This window comes from Rhinopithecus roxellana, chromosome 4 (genome assembly GCF_007565055.1).
Source record: "Rhinopithecus roxellana isolate Shanxi Qingling chromosome 4, ASM756505v1, whole genome shotgun sequence".
Lineage (NCBI taxonomy): Eukaryota > Metazoa > Chordata > Mammalia > Primates > Cercopithecidae > Rhinopithecus > Rhinopithecus roxellana.
This window is the reverse complement of record NC_044552.1, coordinates 173822597-173850333: the sequence shown is the minus strand read 5'-3', so window position 1 is coordinate 173850333 and position 27737 is coordinate 173822597. Positions and strand designations below refer to the sequence as shown.

The 27737-nt window shown below is 35.6% G+C and overlaps 1 protein-coding gene across 3 annotated transcripts; it reads right to left on the bottom strand.

The window, feature by feature from the left end:
• Positions 1–370: 370 nt before the first annotated feature.
• On the bottom strand, positions 371–9124 carry CENPW (centromere protein W). Of its 3 annotated transcripts, none has more exons than XM_010365404.2 (3): positions 8514–9124; positions 2625–2738; positions 371–511 (listed from the first exon to the last, which is right to left on the bottom strand). In XM_010365404.2, the coding sequence occupies exons 1-3, from the start codon at positions 8637–8639 to the stop codon at positions 485–487; spliced, it is 267 nt and encodes an 88-aa protein (XP_010363706.1). In that variant the 5' UTR covers positions 8640–9124; the 3' UTR covers positions 371–484. The 3 variants fall into 3 exon arrangements, with proteins under 3 accessions (XP_010363706.1, XP_010363705.1, XP_030784980.1); XM_010365403.2 differs by having other exon boundaries at positions 375–511; positions 8469–9124; XM_030929120.1 differs by having other exon boundaries at positions 375–511; positions 2625–2698.
• Between the last annotated feature and the right edge of the window lie 18613 nt (positions 9125–27737).

The window sequence follows — 27737 nt, the reverse complement described above, 5'->3', positions numbered from 1 at the left end:
GAGAAATTATAACATTACTACTGGCATAATGTAAAAGTAGATTGCTTTGCTTTGCAAAGACATTAAAAGTTAAAATATTGAAAGTGCACCTAGATTTGACTGCATTTGTCTTTCTTCAGAGATTAAATTCCATAGTTAACTGTGGCTAAATCTAAATATATAAACTTAATTCTAAGAAGTACATTTTCAAAGTATTTAATATAGTAAGATTTCATTTTTGATACATAAAATATTTGCAATAGCAACAAAAGCAAACTGAACTAGAGGACATTTAAAATAAAAATAATAGTAATTCCCATAAAAGAGTTAAATAGTCCTACGCATTTACTTGAGATATTTCATGCCAGAAAAAAAAATACGAACACACACATCACTTATAGCCAATATTTAATAATCCCAAATTGATGTGTAAAAAAGTCTTTATGATCTGTTACCGCCCAAAAGAAGGCATCATAATAACTTTCAAGAATATATTCTTTGACTTCTAACCTCTGCTCTTCTTTAGAATTACCTGTAAGAGGGGAAAAAATAAGATTAATATTATATCTATGAAAAACAAAACATCATTCTTTAACAAAAAGTTAAATAGTCCTGGGTGCATAATATGCAAGATTGACTTTATAAAACCCAATTTGGAAAATGATTAGGGAATCTTTTGTCTTATAGTCTTAGATTTCTCTAAAAATAGTCTTATCTCAATGAATATGAAACATGCCTAGATTCTAAAAACCTGGCTTTATTAGTTACTGCTAGATGTTAATTTCTTCCACTGTAAACCAAGTGTTCAGATTAATGGTTTCGAACTTGAAATTTTTAGACAATTTGGTTATCTAAATTAGGAGTTACATAACACCAGTTAAGGAGTTAAACAATATTCTAAAACTCAAAAAGTCTATTATAAATCAGACATTTCACAACTATAAAGTAGGACAAATCCACTGCAACATTAAATTTCTTATATTTGGACTGGAATTATAATCATTTGAAACTAAAACTGGTCATCTTATGCTGAACAACTTGTTAAGTAGATTATTTTTAAAATATATAGTCTGTGTGGTACAAATTTTTTAAAAAAGGAGATTTTTAGTTGTAAAAAGACTGACAGCATTAGTCAGAATATTTGTTTTTTTTTTAAACTTATCTACGATTTTAAGTAAACAAACCTACAGTTTATTAATACAAATCCTAAATTTAAAAAATACATGTATATTCTTCAATATCTGAAGCGTTGTTTTTCCTGCAGAAAAATATTTACATTGACTTTAACAGTCTAGAAATTTGTCGGAATGTTTATAATTGCAAGATAATTTAAAATCCCTAGAAAATGCCAAGACATGCACACTTCTAGACTTCCACAAGACCATCAAATAAATCTGTATCTAGGTTAGTACTTCTCTGTTCTACAAGATAATATCATGTGTACTTCAAAAGAAAGTTTGAATAGTCAAATGAATTTACAAAATGCTGAGTATATTATGTACTCAAATAAGCTTACAAAATACTAAACGGAGTTCAACAGGTTTCCTTACTGCTGTATTTCTCTCTTGGCCTTTCATAACTTTATATAACTATAGTTATATAAGACATTAGGATTATGAGAAACTTGATACAGGGTGCATGGGAACTCTAAACTATTTTTTATGCCTTCTTATTTTAAAATAAATTTAAAACAAAAACGTCTACAAAAAGGTAGACTGTCAAAAATAAGTTTCTCTCCTCTGTCATCCCCAGTCAACTGTGGTTGCCAGTTTCTTACATATTCTTATAGAAACAAGTTCTACGATAATACTGTGACTAATCAAGGAAGTATAGTATGCCAGGTTATCTACACTTATTTGACCACAGAAGTGTTTAAGGTAGGGCCTTGATTAACATCATTTGGAAATAACATTTTCAGGAACATATCTGGAAAATTGCGCCGTAGACAATATATTCTTAACATTACATAAAAATAACAGTAAAAAGCAATCATCTCTACTTGTTTTTTTTTTTTTCTTTTTTTTGAGACGCACTTTTGCTCTTGTTGCCCAGGCTAGAGTGCAATGGTGCCATCTCGGCACACTGCAACCTCTGCCAAAACAAAGTTAAAAGAAAACAAATAGTGATATGCTTTGGCTTTGTGTCCCCACCAAAATCTGATCTCGAATTGTAATCCCTTCATGTTGAGAAAGGGAGGTGATTGGATCATGGGGGCGGTTTTTCCCATGTTGTTCTTCTGATAGTGAGTGAATTCTCTTTCCTTCATAAATAACCCAGTCTTGGGTATTTCTTTATAGCAGTGTGAAAATGGACTAATACAATGAGGTAATTAGGATAATTTTAAACGATCAAGAAGAAAGTAAGTTTTGATAAATTTCAAGGTGATATATCTTCTCCGTCTACAGATTAGCAGTCTGTAGGAACATGAATGTTTCCTCTAAAGCAGTGGCCATTAATATTACCATTGGAAATCAATAATATACATATGGAGGAAATCTAACTCCTTAATTAAAATAATTAACTCATAAAAGGCCAAATATCGACTCAACAAAGCTGAGTAAGGTATACAAATCAGGGAGAGGTGATGAAACGAGTGATACTTTTGAAGTTTAATTCTTGCTCAAGAAAAGAAATCTGGATTTTACCTTTGCTGCAGCCAGTACATGCTCCTTGTTAATGACTCTACACTTACTCTCACAAGCGTTTGTCCTGGACTCTTCTGCTAATCGATGAACAAAGAGTAAGCAGTTCAGATGGACCTTTAAAACAGAAAATCCAAGTGGATTTTTAAGCTCAAATACTGATGCACTGAAATAATGATTTTTAAAAATTAATTATCTCAAAATGTATTGTTATACTATTTACCATTGTGATTAAGTAAATTAAGTCTATTTAAAATTACATAGAATTCAGTCCCTCTTAGATTCCCTGCAGAGAGACTTGGTCACTGCAATACATGAAACAAGCCATGCAAGGCAGAGCAAAGGCCATTTTGTAAAGCATCATTATATATCAAAATGTATGTAAGATTCACTTAGTAACAAATATTCCTGCTTCTGATTCCAAATGGATTTTAATTTATAACATAATTTAAAATTTCCAGAAATTTTTAAATCAAAACATACCAACAACTACATTTTAGGCTATTATTCTACAATCTGAGGTCAAAGATTTTTAAACAGATATATTTAATTTGAAATATTTGTTTAAAAACATGTTAATAGTTGAAATTGTTTAAGTCTGCTAAATTGAAAAGTGTATGCACAAAGGTCAAGTTATTTGTCATCCAACAACTATCATAAAATAACCATACTTACTATTAATAATCTTCAAGCCTCTTTTAAAAAATTATTTAAAATAGGTAATATAAGCAGACTGAAAAATTTAAAAGTCAATAAAAAAACTATAGTTATGTAAGATATGAGAACTGTGGAAAGCTGGGTAAAGGATACATGGAAACTGTGCACTATTTTTGCACCTTCTTTTGAGTCTATAATTATTTTAAAAATATAAAACAACAAAGTTTATAAAAGGGTAGACTATCAAAAATAAGTCTATTCTCCATCTCATCCCCCAATCAACCATTGCTGACACTTTCTTGTACATTCTTACAGAAACAAGCTCTATATAAGCAAAACATATGTACTCATCATCAGATAATGTCAATATTATCTGATTACATATATGTATAAACAAGCGCTGATATGTCATATAAAATAACATTTTGTTAAGTATTTTACTCAAAATCACCATCCAAAGCAACAAAAGTCCTAATCTACAAGCACATTCTTTGGAGAAAAGTTAAAGTACATGTAATCCAAGCAGAAGACAATGTGAAGTGAGCTAAAGTTGTATCTCAGTCTCCAATCTAGGATCATATGTAGTACTCTTATTTATATTATTGGACATATCTTCCCCATCCTTTGCTTCTGCCAGGTACCTGAGGGCACTACCAACTTAGATCCAATTAGATAGTGTCTTTAACATGATTTATTTTGTTATTTACATCATGGCAAGTGATCTTTGCAGTTAGAAGAACAATTTATACACAATACTTAATATTCACTATCTTGTGTACTGAACACTCTCCCACAGTTCATCAAATGTTAAATAACTAGTAATATGGTATTTTAATGCTTTCTATAATGCAGAAATCTTTAATAGATTGTTATATAGGTATTTAATTAAATGTTCTAGTGATATGTGGAGAAAACAGAGGTTTGGGAATTTAAACAAGATGAACAATCTATAAAAGGTGGATATTCTTTTGGTACATTTTTGATGCACTATCTTCTTTGATTCGCACAAGAACTCCGAGGTAAAGCAACCCAATACCAATTATTTACATTATACTGTGCCAATTATTTTTTAATCTTTCAATGATAGCCCATTTATTTTGGTAGCAAAAACACCCCATAATATGGCACAATTTCATTTGTTAATCTATACTTTGTACTTCTAAAAGTAAATAGCTTCCAGATACCCTCAGCATAAATTCCAAATTCCTTAACACTAAATCCCACTTGACTGGGGTTCTAGTTTCACCTCTCACTGTTCTAAGCTTCCAGTTCTACACTAAGCCTTTTGAATTTCTTTGAGAATTCAAATGCAACCTTGCCTCTAGGCATCCTACTTGTTTATAGACTTCTCTGAAAAGTCCAGCTTCCCCCAATATGTAAGGTTATATTGATCCACAGCACTCTGAACTTCCTATCAGTGCATAGACTACATCATGCTGTAATTTTTCACTTAGCTGTCTTCCTCAGTGTACTCTAAGGACACGAATTATGCCTAGCCTTTTCAACACTCTATCCCCAGTGTCCCTTAACACATTTTTTAATACATAGTAGGTAGCTAATAATTATTATTGCATGAAGACCCCACCACATCTCCCCAAATAAGGCAAAAAAAAAAATTTTTTTTTAAATCAGATTCGATTAAACCACACTGTCTTAAGACTTAATTCACTAACCTAGATGGAATACCCTTTCCTCTTCATGGTCATGAGCCGTGGATACTGTGATGGTTAATACTGAGTGTCAACTTGACTGAAGGATGAAAAGTATTGTTCCTGGGTGTGTCTGTAAGGGTGTTGCCAAAGGAAAATAATATTGGAGTCAGTGGACTGGGCAGACTCACCCTCAATCTGGGTGGGCACCATCTAATCAGCTGCCAGGATGGCTAGAATAAAGCAGGCAGAAGAATGTGAAAGTACTTGACTTGCTGAGTCTTCCAGCCTTCATCTTTCTCCCGTGCTGGATGCTTCCAGCCTTTGAACATCAGACTACAAGTTCTTCAGCTTTTGGACTCTTGGACTTACACCACTAATTTACCAGTGGCTCTAGGGCCTTCGGCCACAGAGTGAAGGCTGCATTGTCGGCTTCCCTACTTTTGAGGTTTTGGGACTGGGACTGGAACTGGCTTCCTTGCTCCTCAGCTTGCAGATGGCCTACTGTGGGACTTCACCTTGTGACTGTGTGAGTCAATACTCCTTAATAAACTCCACTTCATATATACATCTATCCTATTAGTTCTGTCCCTCTAGCGAACCCTAATACAGATACTGAGATAAATTAGTATTACTTTTTCAGATCTCACAAAAATTTTTTCAAGCAACCTATATCTGTCATGAAACAGTTAATTGAGTGGTGCTACTCCAATGCACTAAGGTTTATATTAAAATGGTCAGAACAAAAGTTAGTTTTAGGGTATTAGCTAGGCATTCTAACTTGAAAAAGGTAAGCTATTCCATCAATAAGTTACTTTTGAAAATCTGCTTGCTTAAAAATAAATCAAAGGAAAATTTATAAAGAAATACTTATTGACAGTCTCAGTTGACAGAAAGACTGGGCCAGTCTGACTTCCTCCTCCCTTTGTCATAGCACTTTTGAATTTTACATGAACTATAAGCACCCAGATATTTGCACAGCATTTCTTTACATTTAACATGTTAACTCTCTCCCTAGTATCATCCCTGGGGCTAAACAATCAAATAAGGCATAAAACAAACAAAATAACAAACAGCCAGTGAAGAATGATAAAATAACACAAAGCAATTATAAATAAAATGCTAGAAATAACATCAATCCACACAGAGTTGCATTTACAAAATTAATTGTAGACTCAGAATGTTGAAGCTATTATGCAAAACACCAGGAATACAAAAATTTCCAAATTCAAGTTCCCAGACTAGTAGGATAATAAAACCCATAAAGAAAAAGGCAAATGTGTGACAACAGATGATGGAGAAGGATAAGATTGATCCTTTCTAAGGACATTAAGGAAAGCTTCACTGAAGTAACATACGAACTGGATTTTGAAAAAATTATAGGTTGCCAAGTAGAGAGAAGACTTCTTCAAGCAGAAGAAACATCATGTACAAATGCAGCATAAAAGTAGATTAATTTTGTGTTAAAGATAATGGGAGACAAAGAAGGAGCTACTCATTCTCCTCAAGAAGCTGCATACCACACTAGGAGGCATCAACATATGAAACTCCTGGACAACAGTGTTAAGAGTCCCAACAGCTCAATTGTATGATGTATACTCTTACTGTTGTCCAAGTTCAGAAAAAAGAACCGATCAAAACTAACTGCCTTAACTACAGAAAACTTTGTGGATGATGTGGGATGCAAGTGAATTACACTTCTACATAATCTCATTTGATCTTACCTTAGGTCTTTTCATGATTCTAGCTTTTCTTTACAAAGGCTGCTCCCTTTAATTTTAAGGTTCCTCTCACTTAATCTTGGAATAACTTTCAGGTGTAGTTTAATGCTAACTCATTGAACTTTCTGCTAACTCATTGAACTGGATAAGATTATGAAGTGTCAAAGGTGAGCAGAAAGCTGTAAACCATGCCATATACAAGACAGTGAAGGGGAACTGTTTAATGAAAGCCAAAGACGACGAGCATACTACCTGGGAAAAGCTAGTGACCAAAAGAACATTCTATACCCCATCAATGCAACCGCTTGAAATTTCAACTCCACTTTCCCATGCCACCTGAATCCCACCGCACTATGGAGCTCCTCTGTCCATGGGTTCTTCGGAGGAAGAAAGGGGTAGATGTGGGAGGATGCTAACTACTTGAGAAATTTCGACTAAGCAATTTGCATCAGCTGGTAGTCTCCTGGATATCTTTGATCAGGTACATTTCCTCTCCCTCCACTTAGAAGCCCCAGTGAAAGCTCCATAATACACTACGTAAAAATGTTTTGCAAGTGAATTTCATTTTAATTCCGTTCATTTGTGCCACCTCTATCACCAGCATGGGGTAGTTAATTGGGGTCGAAGCGCAAGACAGCCTGTATTGCCTCTTCTTACAGGATTTAAGAAAGTAACAAAAAAGAAGGACAGAAGATAGAAGTAATACTTTTCTGGGGGAAAATGTGTTTTTGTTGTGTTTTGGCTTCAGAGACCAAATCAGGAGAAAAGTGGCGATAATTCTATAGCAGTTTAGCAAAAAGGAAGAAACAGATAGGGTAGCAGTGGAGAACTCCGGGAAGTAAAAGAGGAAAGAGGAGGTAGAAAAACAAATGTCGTTTAAGAACAGCTAGGATGATGCATTCCTAAGACTATTCATACAGTATGCTCTTATTACCCATATTACCCACAATTCTGTACCTTGATCTCCTGGAAATTATGTGTCCATTTGTAATGGCTCCTTTACTCAAAAAGCCAAGGACAAGATACCGAACATGCCTCCTGTGGTTTAAACCTAGAGAAATAGCGTTCATTGTGCCAGAGGAATATATATTCCAAGCATTCAACACAAAAACTGAATTTATTTCAAGACAGAAACATTATTACACAGTGGGTTGATTGTGGCTTCTTATTAGAAGAATATTATGCTTCAGGTATTATGAGTCAGATAAGCAGGCTTTAGTAGTCTAGCTTAAAAACTGACTAGGTGTTCTATTATTTGTCTAGCAAAATGAATTAACAGTTGAGAGCATTCTTCCTACAAATAAACTTTCCCATCAGGGTCCTTTAGTAAGCACCCTAACCTAGAGGAAATAGGGCAACATGTTTGGTTAAATGCGTAAATAGAGGAGAGACGGAGGGAGGAAAAGGAGGGAGGCAAGAAGGGAGGCCCTTAAAAGGCATGTGAGCAATGCCTTTTACAATAGCTAAATAAAAATGGCACAGACTGAATTCCAAAATCTATTTTTTAAAGGGTGAATCTTTCATACCCTTTGCAAGTACATTAATCACGGTGCCAGATTGTGTTCCTAAACAGCAATATTTAAAAACTGTAAGCAGTAACTGTACGTTAAGCTCACGTGACTAAGAGCTTCCCTTTAAGAAGATCCAGATATTTACGTTTCGGCGCGGCCCGGTACAACTGAGCGCCAGGAATATGAACTGACATGCCAGAGTAGGGCATACGTATCCTGTCATTGTTGGAACTGCCTTAAACATAGGCCTGAAAGAGCTATAAATTGGCTCGGGGCGGAAAAACAAAGGCTGGAGGTTATTGCCCTTACCTCTCCCGTGCCCCATTCCCAGCCCGAGAAGGGATGGAATCTCACCAGTAAGTCACCACTTTTCTCCAGACGAAGTTGAGGCTTCTGTCGCTTGAAGACTCGCTTTAGAAAGCCACGGGGAGCCTTCCGCTTTATCTGCTTCTTCTGGGAGACTATGGTCGACAGCGCCATCCTCTCCGTCAAGTACCAGCTGCCTCAGCGTCCGAGGTGCTCTCTGTATCTCACACAAGCTCCGGGGACACTGGGCCAATGATAACAATCCGGTCCCTCTTACGCTTCTTCAGGCAGAGAAACCCGGGTCAGAACTTTCGAATCCGCCGCCAACGGAACGCGCCCGTCGCTCAGTAGTGACGTCAACACTGAGCAAGCCCCGCCCCCGGAGGCGCCTGGCTGTAGGTGGAAAACACCCACGGTGGGCGGGTCCCGGGAATACCTGACGTCATTAAGAGTCTGCGTCCCCCTTTAATCACATTCTGTATTATAACTTTTGCTCTGTGGAACTATTTCTGCTAGGTTCCCTAGAGATGATTGGAAGTTGTGAAGAGATAGATTGGTAAGCCAAGGCAGTTCTTCAAGCACTCACTCTATTCTGTCCCTAATACCAATGAACAGAAGTTTGTGACGTTTTATCAGGATTCCTAAAGCACTAATGCAATGCCTTCCGAGCAAGGAATGCATGATTTTCAGATACTAACAGTTAAGAATTTTACACTTCTACATAATTTCATTTGATCTTACCTTAGGTCTTTTCATGATTCTAGCTTTTCTTTACAAATGCTGCTCCCTTTAATTTTAAGGTTCCTCTCACTTAACCTTGCAACAACTTTCAGGTGTAGTTTAATGCTAACTTATTGAACTTTTTGTTACTTCTTCAAGCTGTTAATTTATCTATCATCTGCTACTATAGAAGTATTAATAGTTATCAAACCTTAATGTGCATCAAAATCACCTAGGGGACTTGTTAAACTACTCTTTGCAGGGCCCGGCTCCCAGAGTTTCTCATTCACTAGATCTAGGGGGTACTCAAAAGTTTGCAATTCTAACAAGTCAGGGACATTGGCATTTGCTAGTCTGCGGACCAATCTTTGAGATCCGCTGTGATTTTAATTATAATTATCTCTAATACTATCTCCATTGAGATCTCAATATTATATTATTATGATCTCACCCACACAAATGATCCTTCTGCTATCTGACCTCCCATTTCTAAGACCTCCTCTCTGCCGATCATCTTCTACACCCTTGAGTTATTCACGCCTGTGGTCATGCCCTAGGTGGTGTCATTACTAAATACCTCACCTTCGGTTTGATCTGCCACTTTCAATTTAGTTGTCTCTCTTCAACCGTATCTTCTATCTTTTGAACTTACTCCCTCCAACAATTCTTCGATGCTACTGGGACTACTGTCCTATCTTTTCCAGTTCCTCTCACCACACCCCCCAGCCCTGCCACCCCACTCTATGCCTTATCTTCCCTCCCGTAGTCCATTGTGCATCAATCATCATAATACTCCCCTGCATTTCTCCACAACTTTCTAGCCATTCTCTTTTATCCTCTTACTAATCTGGCAACATTCCAACTCTGCTTAAGTTAAAATCTCAATCTATTCAACATTTGCATCTGTGTATTAATATTGGCTTAAGAAAACAACACTCACAGGTATGTGTCTGATCTCAATTCAAATTCATGACCACTCATGAGGGCTCTAAGTACTGCAACAATCCTTTGATATTTCCTAAAGCCATTCATTCATTTACTCATTCTCTTAAATAGCTATGTCATGCCTTCTATTCTTTCTAACCTACCCCATTCTCAATCTCCAGTGATGACATTGCTTCAACAACAAAATAAAATGTTAAAAAATCCATGGAGACTTTCTGTATGCTTTCACCACCCTATCTTCCCATCAGTCTCCACCTGCTCCCATGGATGAGATGCCAACTACTCCACTTGTGCCTGAGATCAAGCCCCTTCCCCTTTCTTAAGGACATTTCTGTAGCAATTCTCCTTGCTCCTCTGCTTCATGAATCTTCCTTCTTTGCCAATTTTTTTCCGTCAGCATCCACACAGCTTATAATATCTCCAGGCTTTTGAAAACCCTCTCTTTTTTTTTTTTTTTTTTTATTATACTTTAAGTTCTAGGGTACATGTGCATAACGTGCAGGTTTGTTACATATGTATACTTGTGCCATGTTGGTGTGCTGCACCCATCAACTCGTCAGCACCCATCAATTCATCATTTATATCATGTATAACTCCCCAATGCAATCCCTCCCTCCTCCCCCCTCCCCATGATAGGCCCCAGTGAGTGATGTTCCCCTTCCCGAGTCCAAGTGATCTCATTGTTCAGTTCCCACCTATGAGTGAGAACATGCTGTGTTTGGTTTTCTGTTCTTGTGATAGTTTGCTAAGAATGATGGTTTCCAGCTGCATCCATGTCCCTACAAAGGACGCAAACTCATCCTTTTTTATGGCTGCATAATATTCCATGGTGTATATGTGCCACATTTTCTTAATCTGGTCTGTCACTGATGGACATTTGGGTTGATTCCAAGTCTTTGCTATTGTGAATAGTGCTGCAATAAACATACATGTGCATGTGTCTTTGTAGTAGAATAATTTATAATCCTTTGGGTATATACCCAGTAGTGGGATGGCTGGGTCATATGGTACATTTAGTTCTAGATCCTTGAGGAATTGCCATACTGTTTTCCATAATGGTTGAACTAGTTTACAATCCCACCAACAGTGTAAAAGTGTTCCTATTTCTCCACATCCTCTCCAACACCTGTTGTTTCCTGACTTCTTAATGATTGCCATTCTAACTGGTATGAGATGGTATCTCATTGTGGTTTTGATTTGCATTTCTCTGATGGCGAGTGATGATGAGCATTTTTTCATGTGTCTGTTGGCTGTATGAAAACCCTCTCTTAATCCTACCTTTTGCTGTTGTCCTTCTACAAAACAAAACAAAACTAGAAACAGTTGGCTAAATTCAATGTCTCAAAATACTGTTCTCTCATTCTCTGTTGAAGCCAGTACAATCAAACTTTTCTACCTATCTCTTCACCAAAATTGTTTTGATCAACATGACCAATAGTATCATACTTGCAAGTCCTATGACCAATTTTCAGGCTTCAGCTTATTCGTGTTATCAGAAGTATTTATTGAGTTTCATGATTTTTCCCTCCATAAAGCAATATATTTAATTGGATATGATTCTCTTTTGTTTTTCTTTGTACTTGATAACACCTCAGTCTCCTTTTCTGGTTCTTCCTTTTCTTTTTGATCTCTAAATTTTAGAGTACCCCATGACCACGTCCTGAGATTTCTCCTCTATCTACACTCATACCCCATGTGATCTTGTCCAGTATAATGGCTTTAAATACCAAATTTACATCTCCAGCTGATTCTCCCCTAAACTTCAGGCATGTATATCCATTCATCTGATAGACTAGAATTCTAAAAGTCATCTTAACACCATGTCAAAAATTAGGGCTTGATCTGCCCTTGCTCCCCAAACGTGTTTCTCCCACTCTCTTATCTATCTTATCTGCTAGAACTTCCAGCCTTCCAATTACTTAAGCCAAAATCTTGGAATCCGCCTTAGTCCCTCTCTTTATCTCACCCCACATTCAATCTTTCAGCAAATTCTGTCAGTTCTGCTTGCAGTATCTGATCACATCTCACCATTTCCACTGCTGCTGCACTTGGCCTAGACACGATCATTCACATGTCTTATTGCAACATCCTCCTGAGAGTGTCTCAATCTGTTTCTATTCTTTCTCAACAGAAGAGCTAAATTTAATTCAGATTATGTCATCTCAGGCCTCACTAGTTGTTTCCTGTCTCCCTTAAAATCAAAAACAAAGTCCCTATAATGACCTGAGGCCTTACCTACCCTCTACAAATGCACATGCACTTACAAATATACAATTAACTTTCTTATCTTCTACAATGGAGCAACTCACTCTCCACCAACTGTGTTAGTCTCCTTAATAGATTCAATAGTCCAGATGTTTTTGTCCCCCCAAAATTCATATTTTGAAATCTAATCATCAATATGCTAATATTAAGAGGTGAGGGCTTTGGGAGATGATTATGTCATGAGTGGAGGGCAGATTCCTCATAAATGGGATTAATTTCCTTATAAAATAGGTCCCAGAGAACTGCATTCCCTTTTCTACCAGGTGGGAACATAGCTAGAAGGCACACCATCTATGAACCCCAAAAGAGGGCCCTCACCAGAACCTGACTTTTCTGGCACCATGATCTCAGACTTTCCATCCTTCAGAACTGTGAAAAACAAATTTCTGTTGTTTATAAGTGCTATCGTTTGAATGTTCCCTTTAAAACTCACGCTGAAACTTAATCCACACTGTAGCAGTATTGAGAGGTGAGGCCTTTAGGAGGTGATTGGGACCCGAGGGTTATGTCTTTATGAATGATTTAATCCCTCCATGGGTTAATGGATTAATGGGATATCATGGGAGGGGAACAGGAACTGTGGCTTTATAAGACGAGGAAGAGAGTCCTGAGCTAACACATTAGCATGCTCAGCCTCCTCACCATGTGATACCATGTACCATCTCAGGAATTTACAGAAAGTCCTCACTGGCAAGAAGGCCCTCACCAGATGCAGCCCCTTCACCTTTAACTTCCTGGCCTCCATAATTGAAAAAAATGAAGTTCATTTCTTGTAGATTACCCAGTTTTAAGCATTCTGTAATTGCAAGAGAAAATTAACTTAGACAATAAGCCCCCCAATCTATGTTACTTTTGTTATATCACCCTAAACAGACTAAGATATTTCAGACAGACCTCAAGTACATGCAGCACAACACACTCACACGCCCATCAGGTGTTTGCACTAACTATTCCCTCTGTCAAGAATATTTTTTGGCCAGGCAGGGTGGCTCATGCCTGTAATCCCAGCACTTTGGGAGGCCAAGGTGGGCGGATCATCTGAGGTCAGGAGTTCAAGACCATCCTGGCAAACATGGTGAAACCCTGTCTCTACGAAACATATAAAAATTAGCTGGGCATGGTGGTGCATACCTGTAATCCCAGCTACTCAGGAGGCTGAGGCAGGAGAATTGGTTGAACCCGGGAGGCAGAGGTTGCACTGAGCGGAGATGGCACCAGTACACTCCAGCCTGGGCAACATAGTGAGACTTTGTCTCAGAAGAAAAAAGAAAAAAAGAATGCTTTTCCCATTTATCTGCATAGGTGGCTTCATCATCTCTTTCAGGTTTTTGCTCTGACAAGTATCAGAGAAATCTTCTGTTTACAGTATAAACACATGTAACTACGTATATGCCTAGAAGCTCATGTACACACATACATACACATACTCAGTCATGTGTAGAATCTGATATCTCATCCCAGCTCTGTGTTCAGTAGTATTATGTTGGTAGTTAGAGACTAGTGATGGTACATATATTTACAATATGGAAATTGGCAAATACCAAAATTCAGATATTATTATTATTGTTGTTTTTCTGAAAAGCAAGTTATTAAACAATTACCAAAATAAATTATACATATCTCTAATGGCTTGAAATCCCTGTCTCTGTGGTTCATTTTTCTTTGTAACACTTTTTGCCATCTAATGTTTGCTTCTGCATAGAGAAAAATTTTATTGTAGCTTTATTTATAACAGAGTTAGAGACAAATAACTTATTAAGAGGGTAATAGAGACACATGTTGTCATATGTATTAGTTTTCTTTTGCCAATGTAACAAATTATCACAAACTTATGGCTTAAAACAACAAAAATGTATTATCTTACAGTTCTGAAGATCAAAAGTCCTAAAACCAAGGTGTTACTGTGTGGCATTCTGTCTGCGGACTCTAAGGAAGACTGTTTCCTTGCCTTTTCCAACCTCTAGAGGCAACCTGCATTCATTGGCCCATGGTCCCTTCCTCCCTCTTAAAAACACATCACTCTAACTTTTGTTTCCATCATCACATTGTAAATCTACATAACAAAGACAGAGAGGTTGTCTTAAAAATAATATTTATTCAGGAATAGGGCATTGTAATGGGAGTATGCATGCCATAGTAAAATTTGTGCATACTGAGAGAAGTAAAGAAAGACAAAGGGGCTTATTTTGGTTTTGGTTTTAGTTTTTGCAAGAGAGTCTTGCTCTGTTGTCCAGGCTGGACTGCAGTGGCATGATCATGGTTCACTGTAACCTCTGCCTCTCAGGTTGAAGCAATTCTCAATTCTTCTGCCTTAGTCTCCTAAATAGCTGGGACTACAAGCACACACACCATGCCTAATTTTTGTATTTTTAGTAGACACGGGGTTTCGCCATGTTGCCCTGGCTGGTCTCGAACTCCTGGCCTCAAGTGGTCTGCCCACCTCAGCCTCCCAAAGTGCTGGAATTACAGGTGTGAGTCGCCGTGCCTGGTCAAGAAGGACAAGGGCTTTAAAACAAAAAATGAAGAGGATTACTTGTTTTGAGACAATGAACCTTGGCTATGGTGCCAGTCTGAGATTGGATAGGCAAATGCTGGGCAGATGTCCTTGCCGAAATATTTTTTGTGTAAGATTGCAATGGCCTTTGTGAAAAGTTCTGGTTTTTGCAGACCCTTTTGTGATAGTTCTTGTTATAAGGCATTTATTAATCTCCCACCCCACTTCATGACCTTCCCCAGCTCTATTTGTCAGGTGTTTTTCTTGTTCGTTTGCTTTGAGATGGTGTCACATTCTGTCAACACAGGCTGAAGTGCAGTGGCACAACCATAGCTCACTGCAGCTTCAAATTCCTGGGTTCAAGTGATCCTCCAACCTCAGCCTCCTAAGTAGCTGGGACTCCAGGCATTCACCACCATGCCCAGCCAATTTTTTATATTTTTTTAAGTGACAGAGTATCCCTATGTTGCCTAGGCTGGCCTTGAACTCCTGGCCTCAAGCGATCCTCCTATCTCAGCTTCCCAAGTCACTGGGATTACAGGTATGAGCCACAATGCTCAATTTGTCTCTTTTTAAAAATATGAATGAGTCCATTTTGATGTCAACAACTTTGATATTTCCCAATTTTAATCAAGACAGTTGTCTAAAAGCACTGCTAGTAAATCATCCTGTAGTTCGGTTTTGATTGTTTCATGGTGCCAGGATGGACTTATCTTGGGTTATTGGTCTGGTCCCACATTGGAGGGAGTGAATGACTACTAAAAATCAGTTTCAAAATCCGTTTAGCCAGATTTGAACAACAGAAAAGTTTAAAGAGAGTGGCTCTCCAGCTAAGCCTGTGGTCCATTATTAAGTTCAATTTTTGTCTGTTCCATAGTCTTTTGCTATCATCTCGAAGTGCTGGGTCAGCTTTATTCTGTTAGTACTTGTACTGCTGCACAAATTTAACAAGTAACTGATACACAGCTTAAAAGGGGGAAATATAAGGTAAATTAGTATTAATATGACAGTCTCAGTTTGCATAATGGTATTGAGCCACAAACCTAGGCTTAAAGGCAACCAGTTTAAATAAATCAATGACCATTGTCTTCTAAGTGAAAAAACTAGGCATTAAAAGGAATTAAAATCTCATTATGATATGGAGCCATTTTCTGTCATCTTGGAAAAGCTGTCTACCACATGAAAATATAAACTTCTTGTCTTTCTTTGTAGTTTGAGTATCTCTGGCTATAGTGTCAGGTAGTAGGGTAAACTTTCTGTGTAACCCATGCATTAGGCATGAGACTTGTTCCTTAAAATTCATCTACTTTCCACTTATCGGACTTCAAGAAGAGAGTAGTTTCTCTTTTAATAACTCTATGGAAGAAAATTGGATTGGAGGAACCTAGAAGAATTTAGAATCTAGTCTAGTCTACAGGTAGATAACAAGAACTTGAAAGCAATGCGCAAAGCTACTATCTAATAACAGGTGTAGTATAGCTTTTCTTTAGAAATGTAACTCTTTCTCTCCAGATTTTAAAATCAGATTTTAATCAGATTTTAAAACTTCCTGGGGCTAGGAAGCCAAACCAAGGTAGACTTTAGATTTAACTTGCAGTCTTCAATCCCTGGACCTGCCAAAAAGTGACAGTTTTTATTCATTCACTGTAAGCCTGGGAACCCTTGAAGTGAGGTATTCTATGCATATTCTCAAATATGACACTTTAGTCAAAACCTCGATAACATAACCAACATTTCCAATCGTATCTTGATATAAAAACAGAGCACATTTTTTACTGAACTTATGCAAGTAACTATAGTGCCGTAAGAATACTCAACAATAGTTTCAAAATTTGGGGAGAACCAATTAGAAAGAAAAAGCAAATGTCTCCACCTTTATTCACAGAAGTATTCTTTACCAAACTGCTGTATAAATTACTCTAGATAAAAAATTTTCTTAAATCTGGAAAAGATATTTAAGTAAATAACCAGCATTGCTCCAAATAAAAGTTATTATTATTTTTGTCAGCTATTCAAGTTGATGTAATGAATTTTTTATTTTTTTTAGCAGTTTCATGAGCCAATCAATTTCTTTATGAGAGTTCTGAAACATTTTTATTTAGTCCATTTATCTTAAAGTTTTTTGAAACCTGTACTTGTTAACAGTACTTGTTAGAGTCTTTTCCATGAATCCAGTTGCAGGTCTCTTTAGAAAAATTTCAAAACATTAACTGTAGATGACAAAAACTTAAGAATAATTATGGTTAAAAATCTGATGAAAGTTTACCATAACCAGAAATTGACAAGAAAATTTGGTCTTTTTTTTGGCATGCAACATAATAACTGGAATTATGGCTGATGACGTATTAGATTTCTAAAATTTAATGTTGGAACTATTTGAATTTTGTAACATTCATATTAATAACATATTCATAAGCATAAATGAAAGAAAATCCAGTGTCACCTATCATTTGACAGTACTTCTCATGTAATTTACCAACTAAGCCTAATCATTTAATATCTCTATAAGACAAGAGATACATCCTTTGAGGTCCTTCAAGGGCCCAACTGGAAGATCCCAGGGTTAATTTTAGGTCACAATTACCTAATTTAGAATGTTGATTCCAGGAAAGCCTACCAAATATATCAAAAGGTTCAAAACACAGATAAAAACAAAATTACAAGTCACTGTGAAATAATAGTCATTTATTTAACCAGAATGATAATCAGAAAATGTAAAGAAAGCTACTTGACTGTAATAGCCTTAACCTTTTCAAATCTCAGTTTTCCTACATAATCAGTAAACTCTAATAAAGACAACACAGGAAAATATCTTGATAAATATAAGATATTTGGGGTTTTATTTAGGCTAATTAAAAAGGTTAAAAGAAAACCTTCTGTAGTGTGATTGCTTTCTCTTAGGCAAAGCCCATTTAGATAACCTGTAAGTCAAACATAATGGAAAAGTCCTTGGATTCAATCGGACACATACAGAGTGTGTCCAAGGTTATGAATGTGTACCACATTAAAGAGGAATATAAACAAGAAAACTAGTACCTTAAGCAGGAGAATACATGGCTTTAGTAACAGCATGGGAAGTGTCCTCATTCCATAGAACAATTCAGACACATCAAGAAAAGTCAAGACTACAGAATCAAGTCTTACTGGGGGAAAACATTGTTTTTCTAGGTCTTAAGGACAGAACATTTTATTGACAGTTAAGACATCAGCGTTAGAACTAGAGGAAGGGGTTACAAACGCTGATGAGAAAGTTCAAAGACAGAGTTATTACCTTGCCAAGCAAAACGATTTAACTTCTGAAAAGGAGAAAAAGCTGAGGGCAATGATGTACAACTTGTAAATTATGTGCAAGATACGGCAAAAGTCTAACTTCTGAGATATGAATCTGAAAAGCTTCAAAAGTAAAACTCTACTTCAAGAAATGAAGTTACCATTCCAAATGGAAGAGACAGCATTTCCAACCTGAACTTGGGGGAATAAACAGATCGCAGGAACAAAAGTGGCAGAAATAAAAAATGTCTACAATTTAGAAGACGGCTGTTGAAGAAACAAATTACAAAATTAAATCAAAACCTCTTGCAATTTTACTAAGAGCAGATCCATACTTCGAGGAAAACGTATTGTTGTAACTTCAGGGAAACAAATTTTTAGTTTTGTATCCATGTATTTTTAATATTAAAGATGAATCTTTTAAAAGACAAATAATTTCCTTCTGATTGTAGCCCATTTGATTACATATAAAATTCCTTTCATAAATTCATTCTTAATGAACATTTTACAGCCTGCATAGATCTTCAACAACATACTTACACATTCTGATTTGTCCTATACTTAAATAACCACGCAAGATTCTTTTTCATACAAAATTATTTCTTTTCTTTTTAACTTTTCTTACCAAACATCCATCTTTATATTCACAACATTGTCACATCTCTCTCTCCTACTTACTGATTCCTTTCCAGCTTTCTATTTCCTTTCTAAATCCATGTTTTGAAACAACTTTGTAATAAGATCATACAAATAAAATTCGTTTTTTTCAATAGAGAACACATTTTAATGCCTTTCTTATGCCCCTACATGGCACACAAGCCAATTTTTATGCCAGACAGAGATACCTTATATTATCTCTCTGAACTTAAAATTTTGACCTGTTTGATCTGAAATTGTAACTTTTATAAACATTTATCTAGTTATTTTTCTTTTAAAATATTAATCTTTCAATTAATTGTTCCATCATCCTAAGCAATTGTTAGCCAGGAAAACCTAAATTTACATTAAAAGAGATGACTCAGAGGTCTAGGTTGATGGTTGCCATAGAGCTATTGTAAATTATAAAGCCATAATTAAAAGCCCTTTAAGCCTTTTTTTTTTTCTGTCTTGGCTACAGTTCCATAAAGCAGTAAATTTTATCTGAACACCTGAAGACGTATCAGCAGATTCAAAGTAGAAAGAAAAAATAGAGAAACAGAGAATGTAGAAGATTTTACATGTTAGGTCTGTATTTGCAGGGGTTTGTTGTTGTTGTTGTTGTTGTTGTTGTTGTTGTTGTTGTTATGAAGTCTTGATCTGTCACCCAGGCTGGAGTGCAGTGGCATGATCTCGGCTCACTGCAACCTCGGCCTCCTGGGTTCAAGTGATTCTCCTGCCTCAGGCTCCTGAGTAGCTGAGATTACAGGTGCGTGCCACCATGCCCTGCTAATTTTTTGTATTTTTAGTAGCGATGGGGTTTCACCATGTTAGCCAGGATGGTCTTGATCTCCTGACCTCGTGATCCGCCCACCTCAGCCTCCCAAAGTGCTGGGATTACAGGCGTGAACTACGGAGCCCAGCCTGCAGGGATTTTTAAAAAGAGATTTAAGTTATGACCATCTGGTCTCTAATTTTTTCTTGTAATTTGCCCATCACTTTAAAAATCAGCATAAAAATTAGCAATGGGCTATATTATAGCCAGCTGGAGTCCCAGAAACCCTGGTAAACCTTAATGTTTGAGAAGTCCATTTAAGTTCTTATTAAGCTCTCAAAGCAAAGAAAATCCCATAAATCCTGTAATAGAATGTCAGGAGTTTATACCAGTGATTTAGATGATGGTGATTTCCCTAGTGGCTTTTAATTAGCCATTCTGTACCCACCATTTGTAATGTTTAGTTTTGCTTTTGGAAGATTTTTAGAAACAAACAAGAAAAAAGAGACAAATTATTTACAGACATATGTAACCAAACCAAAATAAAACCAAAATGAGAGTGCTCACAAATATTTTAACCCAGGTGTGTAGATCAAACAAAATATTAAATTAAGCATGCAGAAAAGAGCAAAACTAAATTAACCAGAAAAGAATGTCCTATAGAGAGAACATAAATTCTCTAGAAACCAGAGTATTCAAACTAGAGGAACACTTGTCTTTATACCAGAAAGGACTTGCCAGAAGAGACTTTTTCTTTTTTATCACCCCAGGAAGTATATAAAGCCTTTGATAAGCCTGTATCAAAGACTGTCTTATAACCAAACCAAATCCCAAAAAAGTTAAAAACAAAACAAACAAAAACAAAAAACCACCTCTACCGAAAAGAAGGAGGCTCAGCCTGAGGAAAGATTCACCAGGACAGAAATGGCAAGCCATGAAAGTAGAGCACTCAGAGGGCTCAAGTGAGTACTGTACACTAAATTCAAGAATTGCCAATTCCTTTCCAAAGTGATTACGCTTCAGGTCTTGCTTCTGGATACCATTTATGTCAACCTAAATAATAAACAGGGAAGCTCTCTAAAAGAAAACAATATTTATTAAGAAATAGGGCATCATATTGGGAATATACATGTGTCATAGTAAACTATGTGCACATTTAGGGAGATAAAGAAAGACAAAAGTTTTTAAAGAAAAAATGAAGAGATTTACATAATTGTTTTGAGACAATTATCCTTGGCTATGGTGCCAGTCAGAGGTTGGGCAGGCAGATGCTGAAAACATGTCCTTGCGGAAGTATTTTTTTGTGTAAGGTTGCAATGGACTTTGTGTGAGGTTATTGTTTTTGTAGTCTTTTGTGATAGTTATTATCAGGCAATTGTGCATGATAATTCTCCCTTCATGACTTTCCCCAGCTCTCTTTGTCATGGATTATTTTTTTCAAACACAGGCGACTCCATATTTACTCTAACAACTTTCACATCTCTTTTTTTCTGACTCTGACCCTCATGCCCTCTTCCTCTAGAAATTAGTTATTACACTGGGACTACTCAGATAACACAAGGCAATTTTTTATCCCAAGATCCTTTACTTAATTATATCTGAAAGTCCTTTTTGCCATATAACATAGTATTTTCAGGTTCTGGGTACTAAGACATAGACATTATCAGGGAGTTGTCATTCTACCTACCACCAGCTCTCTTATTGGACTTGATTGAAGAGCAATGTTGTTCAAAAGAGCTTTCTACAGTGATAGATATATTCCATATCTTCTCTCTCCAATACAATAATGCCATCCATATGGCTATCATTTGAACTATGGCTAGTATAACTAAAACAATAATTTTATTCAATATAATTAATTTACGTTTCCATTTAATAGCCACATGTAGCTCATGAATGTCATATCATATTGGACAGTGCAGTTAGAGCAAACAAACAAGTAATTCTAGCAAGTAATTCTCTCTGAAACTTTTGGAGGTGAGTAGGAGGCAGAAAGCAGGACCCAAAAAAGAGTTACAATTTATTTGCATTTTTATGCCTTTACAATGAAAATACAATAATACATATTTTAAAAGTTCATTTACTTAAAAGAATACTTTTAGTTGGATAGGAAAGGAATAATTTTATTTATCCCCGTAATGAAGCTACACTTTATCTTATTTGATCTTAATAAAAGTATATTGGTAGGGTTGGGATGAATATTATAATTTCTATTTTACACAAAAGGAAATCATCAGAGAGTTTGAGAGGCCCAAAGTGTGACAGCTTGTGTGGAAAAGTTAAGGCCTTAACCCAGGTGTTTTAGTTTTTCAATATATTATACTGTCTTTCAGTGGAAGAGAAGCATCTGAATTTTGCTAAATTGCTTTCTTTTAAAAATTTTATTTTTATGGACTTTCATCCTCATTTATTAAAGAGTCACAGAGTATATTATTGACAAACTTTAGCACAACCTAAAATTTCAAACTGTTTTCCTTTTCTTTTATCATTTTTCAGTAATTTAAGTTCCTTTGATTCAAAGGGTTAAAAATCACAAGGTAGCCATTGGAACCCTAGCACACACAGGTAGAATCTTCTCTCCTAACCAAAGGTGACTTGAGATATCTGAAAGCTCCTAATTCTAAATCAAATGGAACAAAATAAAGATCCCAGAAATAAATTCATGCACTCACATTCAACTGATTTTCAACATAGGTGCCAAAAAACCAAAATGGAAAAAGACAATCTTGTCAAGAAATGGTGTTGGAAAAATTGGATTTCCACATGCAAAAGAATGAAAATAGCCTCCTATCTCTCAACATATTAAAAAAAAATCAGCTCAAAGTGTATTAAAGACTTAAATGTAAAACCCAAAACTATGAAACTACTAGGAGAACATATAAGGGAAATGTTTTACAATGGGCTGGCTGAGGATTTTAAAATAAGACCTCAATTCACAGGAAACAAAAACAAAAATAAACAAATTGGACTGCATCAAACTAAAAAGCTTTTGCACAACAAAGGAAACAATTAGCAGAGTGAAGATACAACCTACGGAAGGGGAGAAAATTTTTCTAAACTGTAGATCCAGCAAGAGATAATATCAAAATATATCAGGAATTTAAACAACTAACAGCAACACAAAACAAAACCCACCAAATAACCCAATTTTTAAAATGGGCAAAACACCTTAATAGATCTTTCTGAAAAGAAGATATTCAAATACCAGCAGGTACATGAAAAAATGCTCACCATCGCTAATCATGAGAGAAATGCAAATCAAAACTACATGAGATAGGACCTCAATCCAGTTAGAATGGCCATTATCAAAAAGACAAAAGAATAGGTTGTTGGTGATGATCTGTGAAAAGGGGACACTTACATACTGTTTGTGGGATTGTAAGTTAGTATAAGCACTATGTAAACTGTGCTTAAAATTTTCTCCCTTAAAAGCTAAAAATATAACTACCTTATGAACCAGCAATCCCACTACTGGGTATGCAGCCAAAGGAAATGAAATCAGTAAGTCAAAGAAATGTCTGAATTCCCATGTTTATTGCTGCAGTTTTTACAATAGCTAAGATGTGGAATCAAGTCAAGTATCCAACAACGAATAAATGGATAAAGAATATATGATATATATTCACAATGAAATATTATTCAGCCATAAAAAGAATGGAATCCTATCATTTGTGACAACATGGATGGTCCTAGAGGACATAACATTAAGTGAAATAAGCCAGACACAGAAGGAAAAACAAATACCGCATAATATCGTATGTGGAATCTTGAAAAAAAAAAGAAGAAGAGTAGTTGGTATCATAGAAACAAAGAGTAGAACGGTGGTTACCAGAGATCAGGGAGAAGGGAGAGAGAGGAGAGGGGAGGATGGGAAGAGATTGGTCAACAGATATAAAGTTATAATTAAATAGGAGGAATCACTTCTGGTGTTCTATTGTATAGTAGGGTGATGATGGCTAACAGTGAAATATTGTAACTACAAAATAGCTAAAAGATAAGCTTTTGAATGTCCTCATCACAAAGAAAGGATAAATTCATGAGGTGATGCTTATGCTATATACCCCAAACTGATCATTTTACAGCATATGTGTATAAAACACCAAATTGTACTCCTCAAATATGTAGAATTACAACATGTCAAGAAAAAAAAGTTATCAAGTACCATTGACAAAGAAGAGATCATCAAAGCATTTAGAGAAAATAAACTGAGAAAATAATTCTCTATAGAAAAAACAGAAATCATAAGACAGTGCAATAAAAACTTAATCTGCTGAAAATTAACAACATTCAACTTGGTATTTTATAACCAAACCATCATTCAGAAATGAGGGCAATATAAAAGACATTTTCAGACAAACAGAAGTAATCATTACTATCAGTAGCCTTGACAGAAAGGATGTCTCAAGTATGGCCTTCATGAAGAAAAAAGATAAAACCATAAAGAAGAATATAGATGTAAAAAGTAAAACACAGCAAGTAAACCTAAACCAACATTGATTCTCCAAAATAATAATGATATTCAATTTGGAGAAATTTGAGAGAGTGAAATCCTAGACAACAACCACCTGTGAGATAGGAGGAAAGAATCATTATAAAATAATGTGATGTTCTTGTATCAAAGGAAGGAAAATAGAACTATTGGCTTACTTTATATTTTATTAATTATATATATTAAAATATTAAGCAAATTTAGAAAAGAAGAGGAATAGAAGATGTAGCTTCTAGTAAAAAAAAGAAATGTGTAAAAGAGCAGAATAAGCCAAAGTGAGAAAGTATACACAGCAACATTATGCTCACGAGTAAGAGATAATAGAACAAAAAATCTGAAGGAGAATTGAAAAATCAGCATTTGTTTTTATTTTAAGATAATTTTTGACTTACAGAAAAATTACAAAAATAATATAGGGAGTTTATGCATATCTTTCACCCCATTTTCCCTAATGTTCACAACTTACATAACCATAATACAATGGTCAAAACCAGGAAACTTAATGATGCAATACTGTTATTGTATCTTATGCAAGAAAAATTGATATCTTAAAATAATCAAATACATAAAATCCAAAGACAGAATTATTAAATTAAAAATAGACTTAGGGAAATTGTCTAGAACTTGGAACAGAGATATAAAAGCATAGAGACTACTAAAGAGAAATTAAGACAAGTTGGGGATAGAATGAGAACGTCCAACATGAACTGAAGCTGAGTTCCAAATGGAAAGAACAGAAAGAACAAGGGAGAGGCAATACTTTTTTAAATGTTTTAGAATTTTCCAGGGTCAACAGAAGATATAAAATCTCAGATTCCTAAAATACAAGCAGGAAAAATAAATTAATTTACAACACAGTCACCATAGAAGAACTGAAGAAACGTGAGAAAGAGGAGAGGTCTTAAGGGGAGTAAGATGAGAGAGAAGTTCTTGAAATCTTTTATAAATATAACATTCACATAAAAACTACATAAAGACAATGGAACGAAGAAATATGATAGAATTTTACTTATAAAGTAGATAAAAATTATAAATAAAAATCTTAGCAAAAAGAAAAATCAGTAATGTATTAAGAAATACATTTAACCCAGGAATGCAAGGATGATTAACTTTGGAAACGCTATTAGTATGATTCACCACAATAACAAATTAAAAGAGAAAAATGAATATTTCAATAGAAGTAAAACAGTTTTGATAAAATTTATTACACATTTATAACTTAAGAAAACTACTAGCGGGCCAGGCGCGACGACTCACACCTGTAATCCCAGCACTTTGGGAGGCTGAGGCAGGCAGATCACGAGGTCAGGAGACTGAGACCATCCTGGCTATCACGGTAAAACCCAGTCTCTACTAAAAATACAAAAATTAGCTAGGCGTGGTGGCGGGCGCCTGTAGTCCTAGCTACTTGGGAGGCTGAGGTGGGAGAATGGCATGAACCCAGGAGGCTGAGCTTACAGTGAACCAAAATTGCACCACTGCACTCCAGCCTGGGCGACAGAGCGAGACTCCATCTCAAAACAAAACAAAACAAAACAAACAAACAAAAAACAACAAAAAAGAAAACTACTAGCAAACTAAGAATAGAAGAGAACTTCCTTTTCTGATGAATTTTGTCTATCAGAACTCACTGCAGCTACCAAACTCAATTTTGAAACAATACAAGCATTTCTTTATAATTCAGAGGAAGGTGAGGATATAGACAATCACTGCATATAATCAACATCACATTGGAAGACCTTCAAGTAAACTAAGGCAAAAGAGAGTTATAGATGATAAAGAGTAAAATCAATAAAAAAGAAAAAAAAAGAAAAACTTGTCATTCTTTTTAGAAAATAGTAATGCAAAAATAATTTCAGTGAGTAAAAGAGTTTGGCAATTTTGTTTGATATGATCTCAGTACACAAAATGAAGAGTATACTTTATACTTTAGCAACAAACAGAAAAATGTACTTTAAATGTACTTTTTTATTTTTAAATGTACTACAATAGTAACACAAACCATTTATTTCCTGAGAATAAATCTAATAAATGAAATACAACAACCTTTGTGGAGCAGACTCTAAAACATTACTCAGAGACATATAAAAGTCTTAAATATAATAGCATGTTTATGGATAACAACTATAAATAATATAAACATGACAATTTTCAATTCACCAAAATTAATTTATAAACTCAATGCAATTTCAACTCACAGGATTTTTGTGAAACTTGACAAGGAGATCCAAAAATTTATATGGAACAGTAAAGGGACAAGTATAGAAACTGGATTGAAAAATAAACATATTAAAATATCCTTTAAATCATGGGAATATAATTTAGGTAACAGTGGGATAAATTTCCAAATCATTAGTTAGACATAACTAAATTTTGTGAAATGTCAGGAAAGATGAGTCATTCATACATTTCTGGAGGCATTGTAAAAAAGCAAAATGTGATATACATACTGTGGTAAACAGAAATTATTCCTATGAATTTCTGTCCCTGACAAACTTTCAGATACAAAGAAATAAGGACAAGGATTGCCGCTGAGCATTCTTTGCAACAAAAAACTTAAGAAAATACAACTGACTCCCATTAGCTGGCTTGCTCATGCAGTCGAATAATGTTATATAGCTGTGTAAATGATTGAAATAAGTCTGCCTGCATTAATATGGATACATTTTAAAAACATAACGTTGGATAAAAATTAAATCTGCAGAAACCTACATGCAGGATGGTAACACTGATTTCAAATGTAAAAAGTTCAAATATAAAAAAGCAGTAAGGTTTGCATGTATAATAAGCATAAATAGCAAACACTGGAATGACACATACCAACTTGAGGGTAGTGGTTGCCTCTGGAATGGTAGGGAAAGATAAGTGATAGGACTTTAGATGTTACTGGTTCTTACAAGCAACAAGCAATATACCCAAAGAGACTGTAATAAGTACAAAAAAATACAAAGAGCTATATAATCTCAGTGGGGAGATCATATTTTTGGTATATTTAAAATGTTTCATGATTAAATGTTTAAAATAAATACATGTACATAAAGCTGTATGTACATTTTTAGTGCAACATTGATTACAATTGCAAAATAATCAACCTGAATATCCATAAATAGGAAAGTGGATAATTAAGTTATAGTACATCATACCCAGGATTACTATTATAGAATAGTGTAAACCTATAAAAATGTGTGTCCCATTGATTCAATTAATGACCCCAATTCTTTGTCCCCTCTCAAGGGCAGGGCATTTTCCCATGCTTTGACTCTGGGCTTGACTATATGACTTGCATCAGTTAAACAGAATGTTATCAAACATGGCACAACCAGAGGTTTCAAAAGTTCTTGGTCAGAGGAACTTGTTCTCTTGCTGCTCTCGCTCCTTCACCATAACCGGAACATGCCCAGGCTACCTTGTTAAAATGTGAAGAGCACATGGAGCAGAGCTGAGTTGTCACTAGGTTGACCATCCTACACCAACCAGCCTCCTCCATCACGCAGCTGACTACACACAGACACGTGGGACAGCCCAGCTGAGATCTGTGGAGCTAAACCTAGATCAACAAAAATGCCAAGACAATCACAGATTTCCAAGACAAAACTCAGTTGTTTCAATCCTTTTACCAAAATAGTATATTAGTAAGGAAAATTCTGAATAGAAAATGATGTGGTAGAATGTTTAAAA

Excerpts from the sequence above, each read along its gene's own strand:
- CENPW (XM_010365403.2), bottom strand. The coding sequence starts at position 8,639 with ATGGCGCTGTCGACCATAGTCTCCCAGAAGAAGCAGATAAAGCGGAAG. Across the intron at positions 2,739-8,468 it reads GGGAATGGGGCACGGGAGAG|GTCCATCTGAACTGCTTACT; the intron begins GTAAGGGCAATA and ends TCTGTTTTAAAG. Across the intron at positions 512-2,624 it reads ATGTACTGGCTGCAGCAAAG|GTAATTCTAAAGAAGAGCAG; the intron begins GTAAAATCCAGA and ends CCCCTCTTACAG.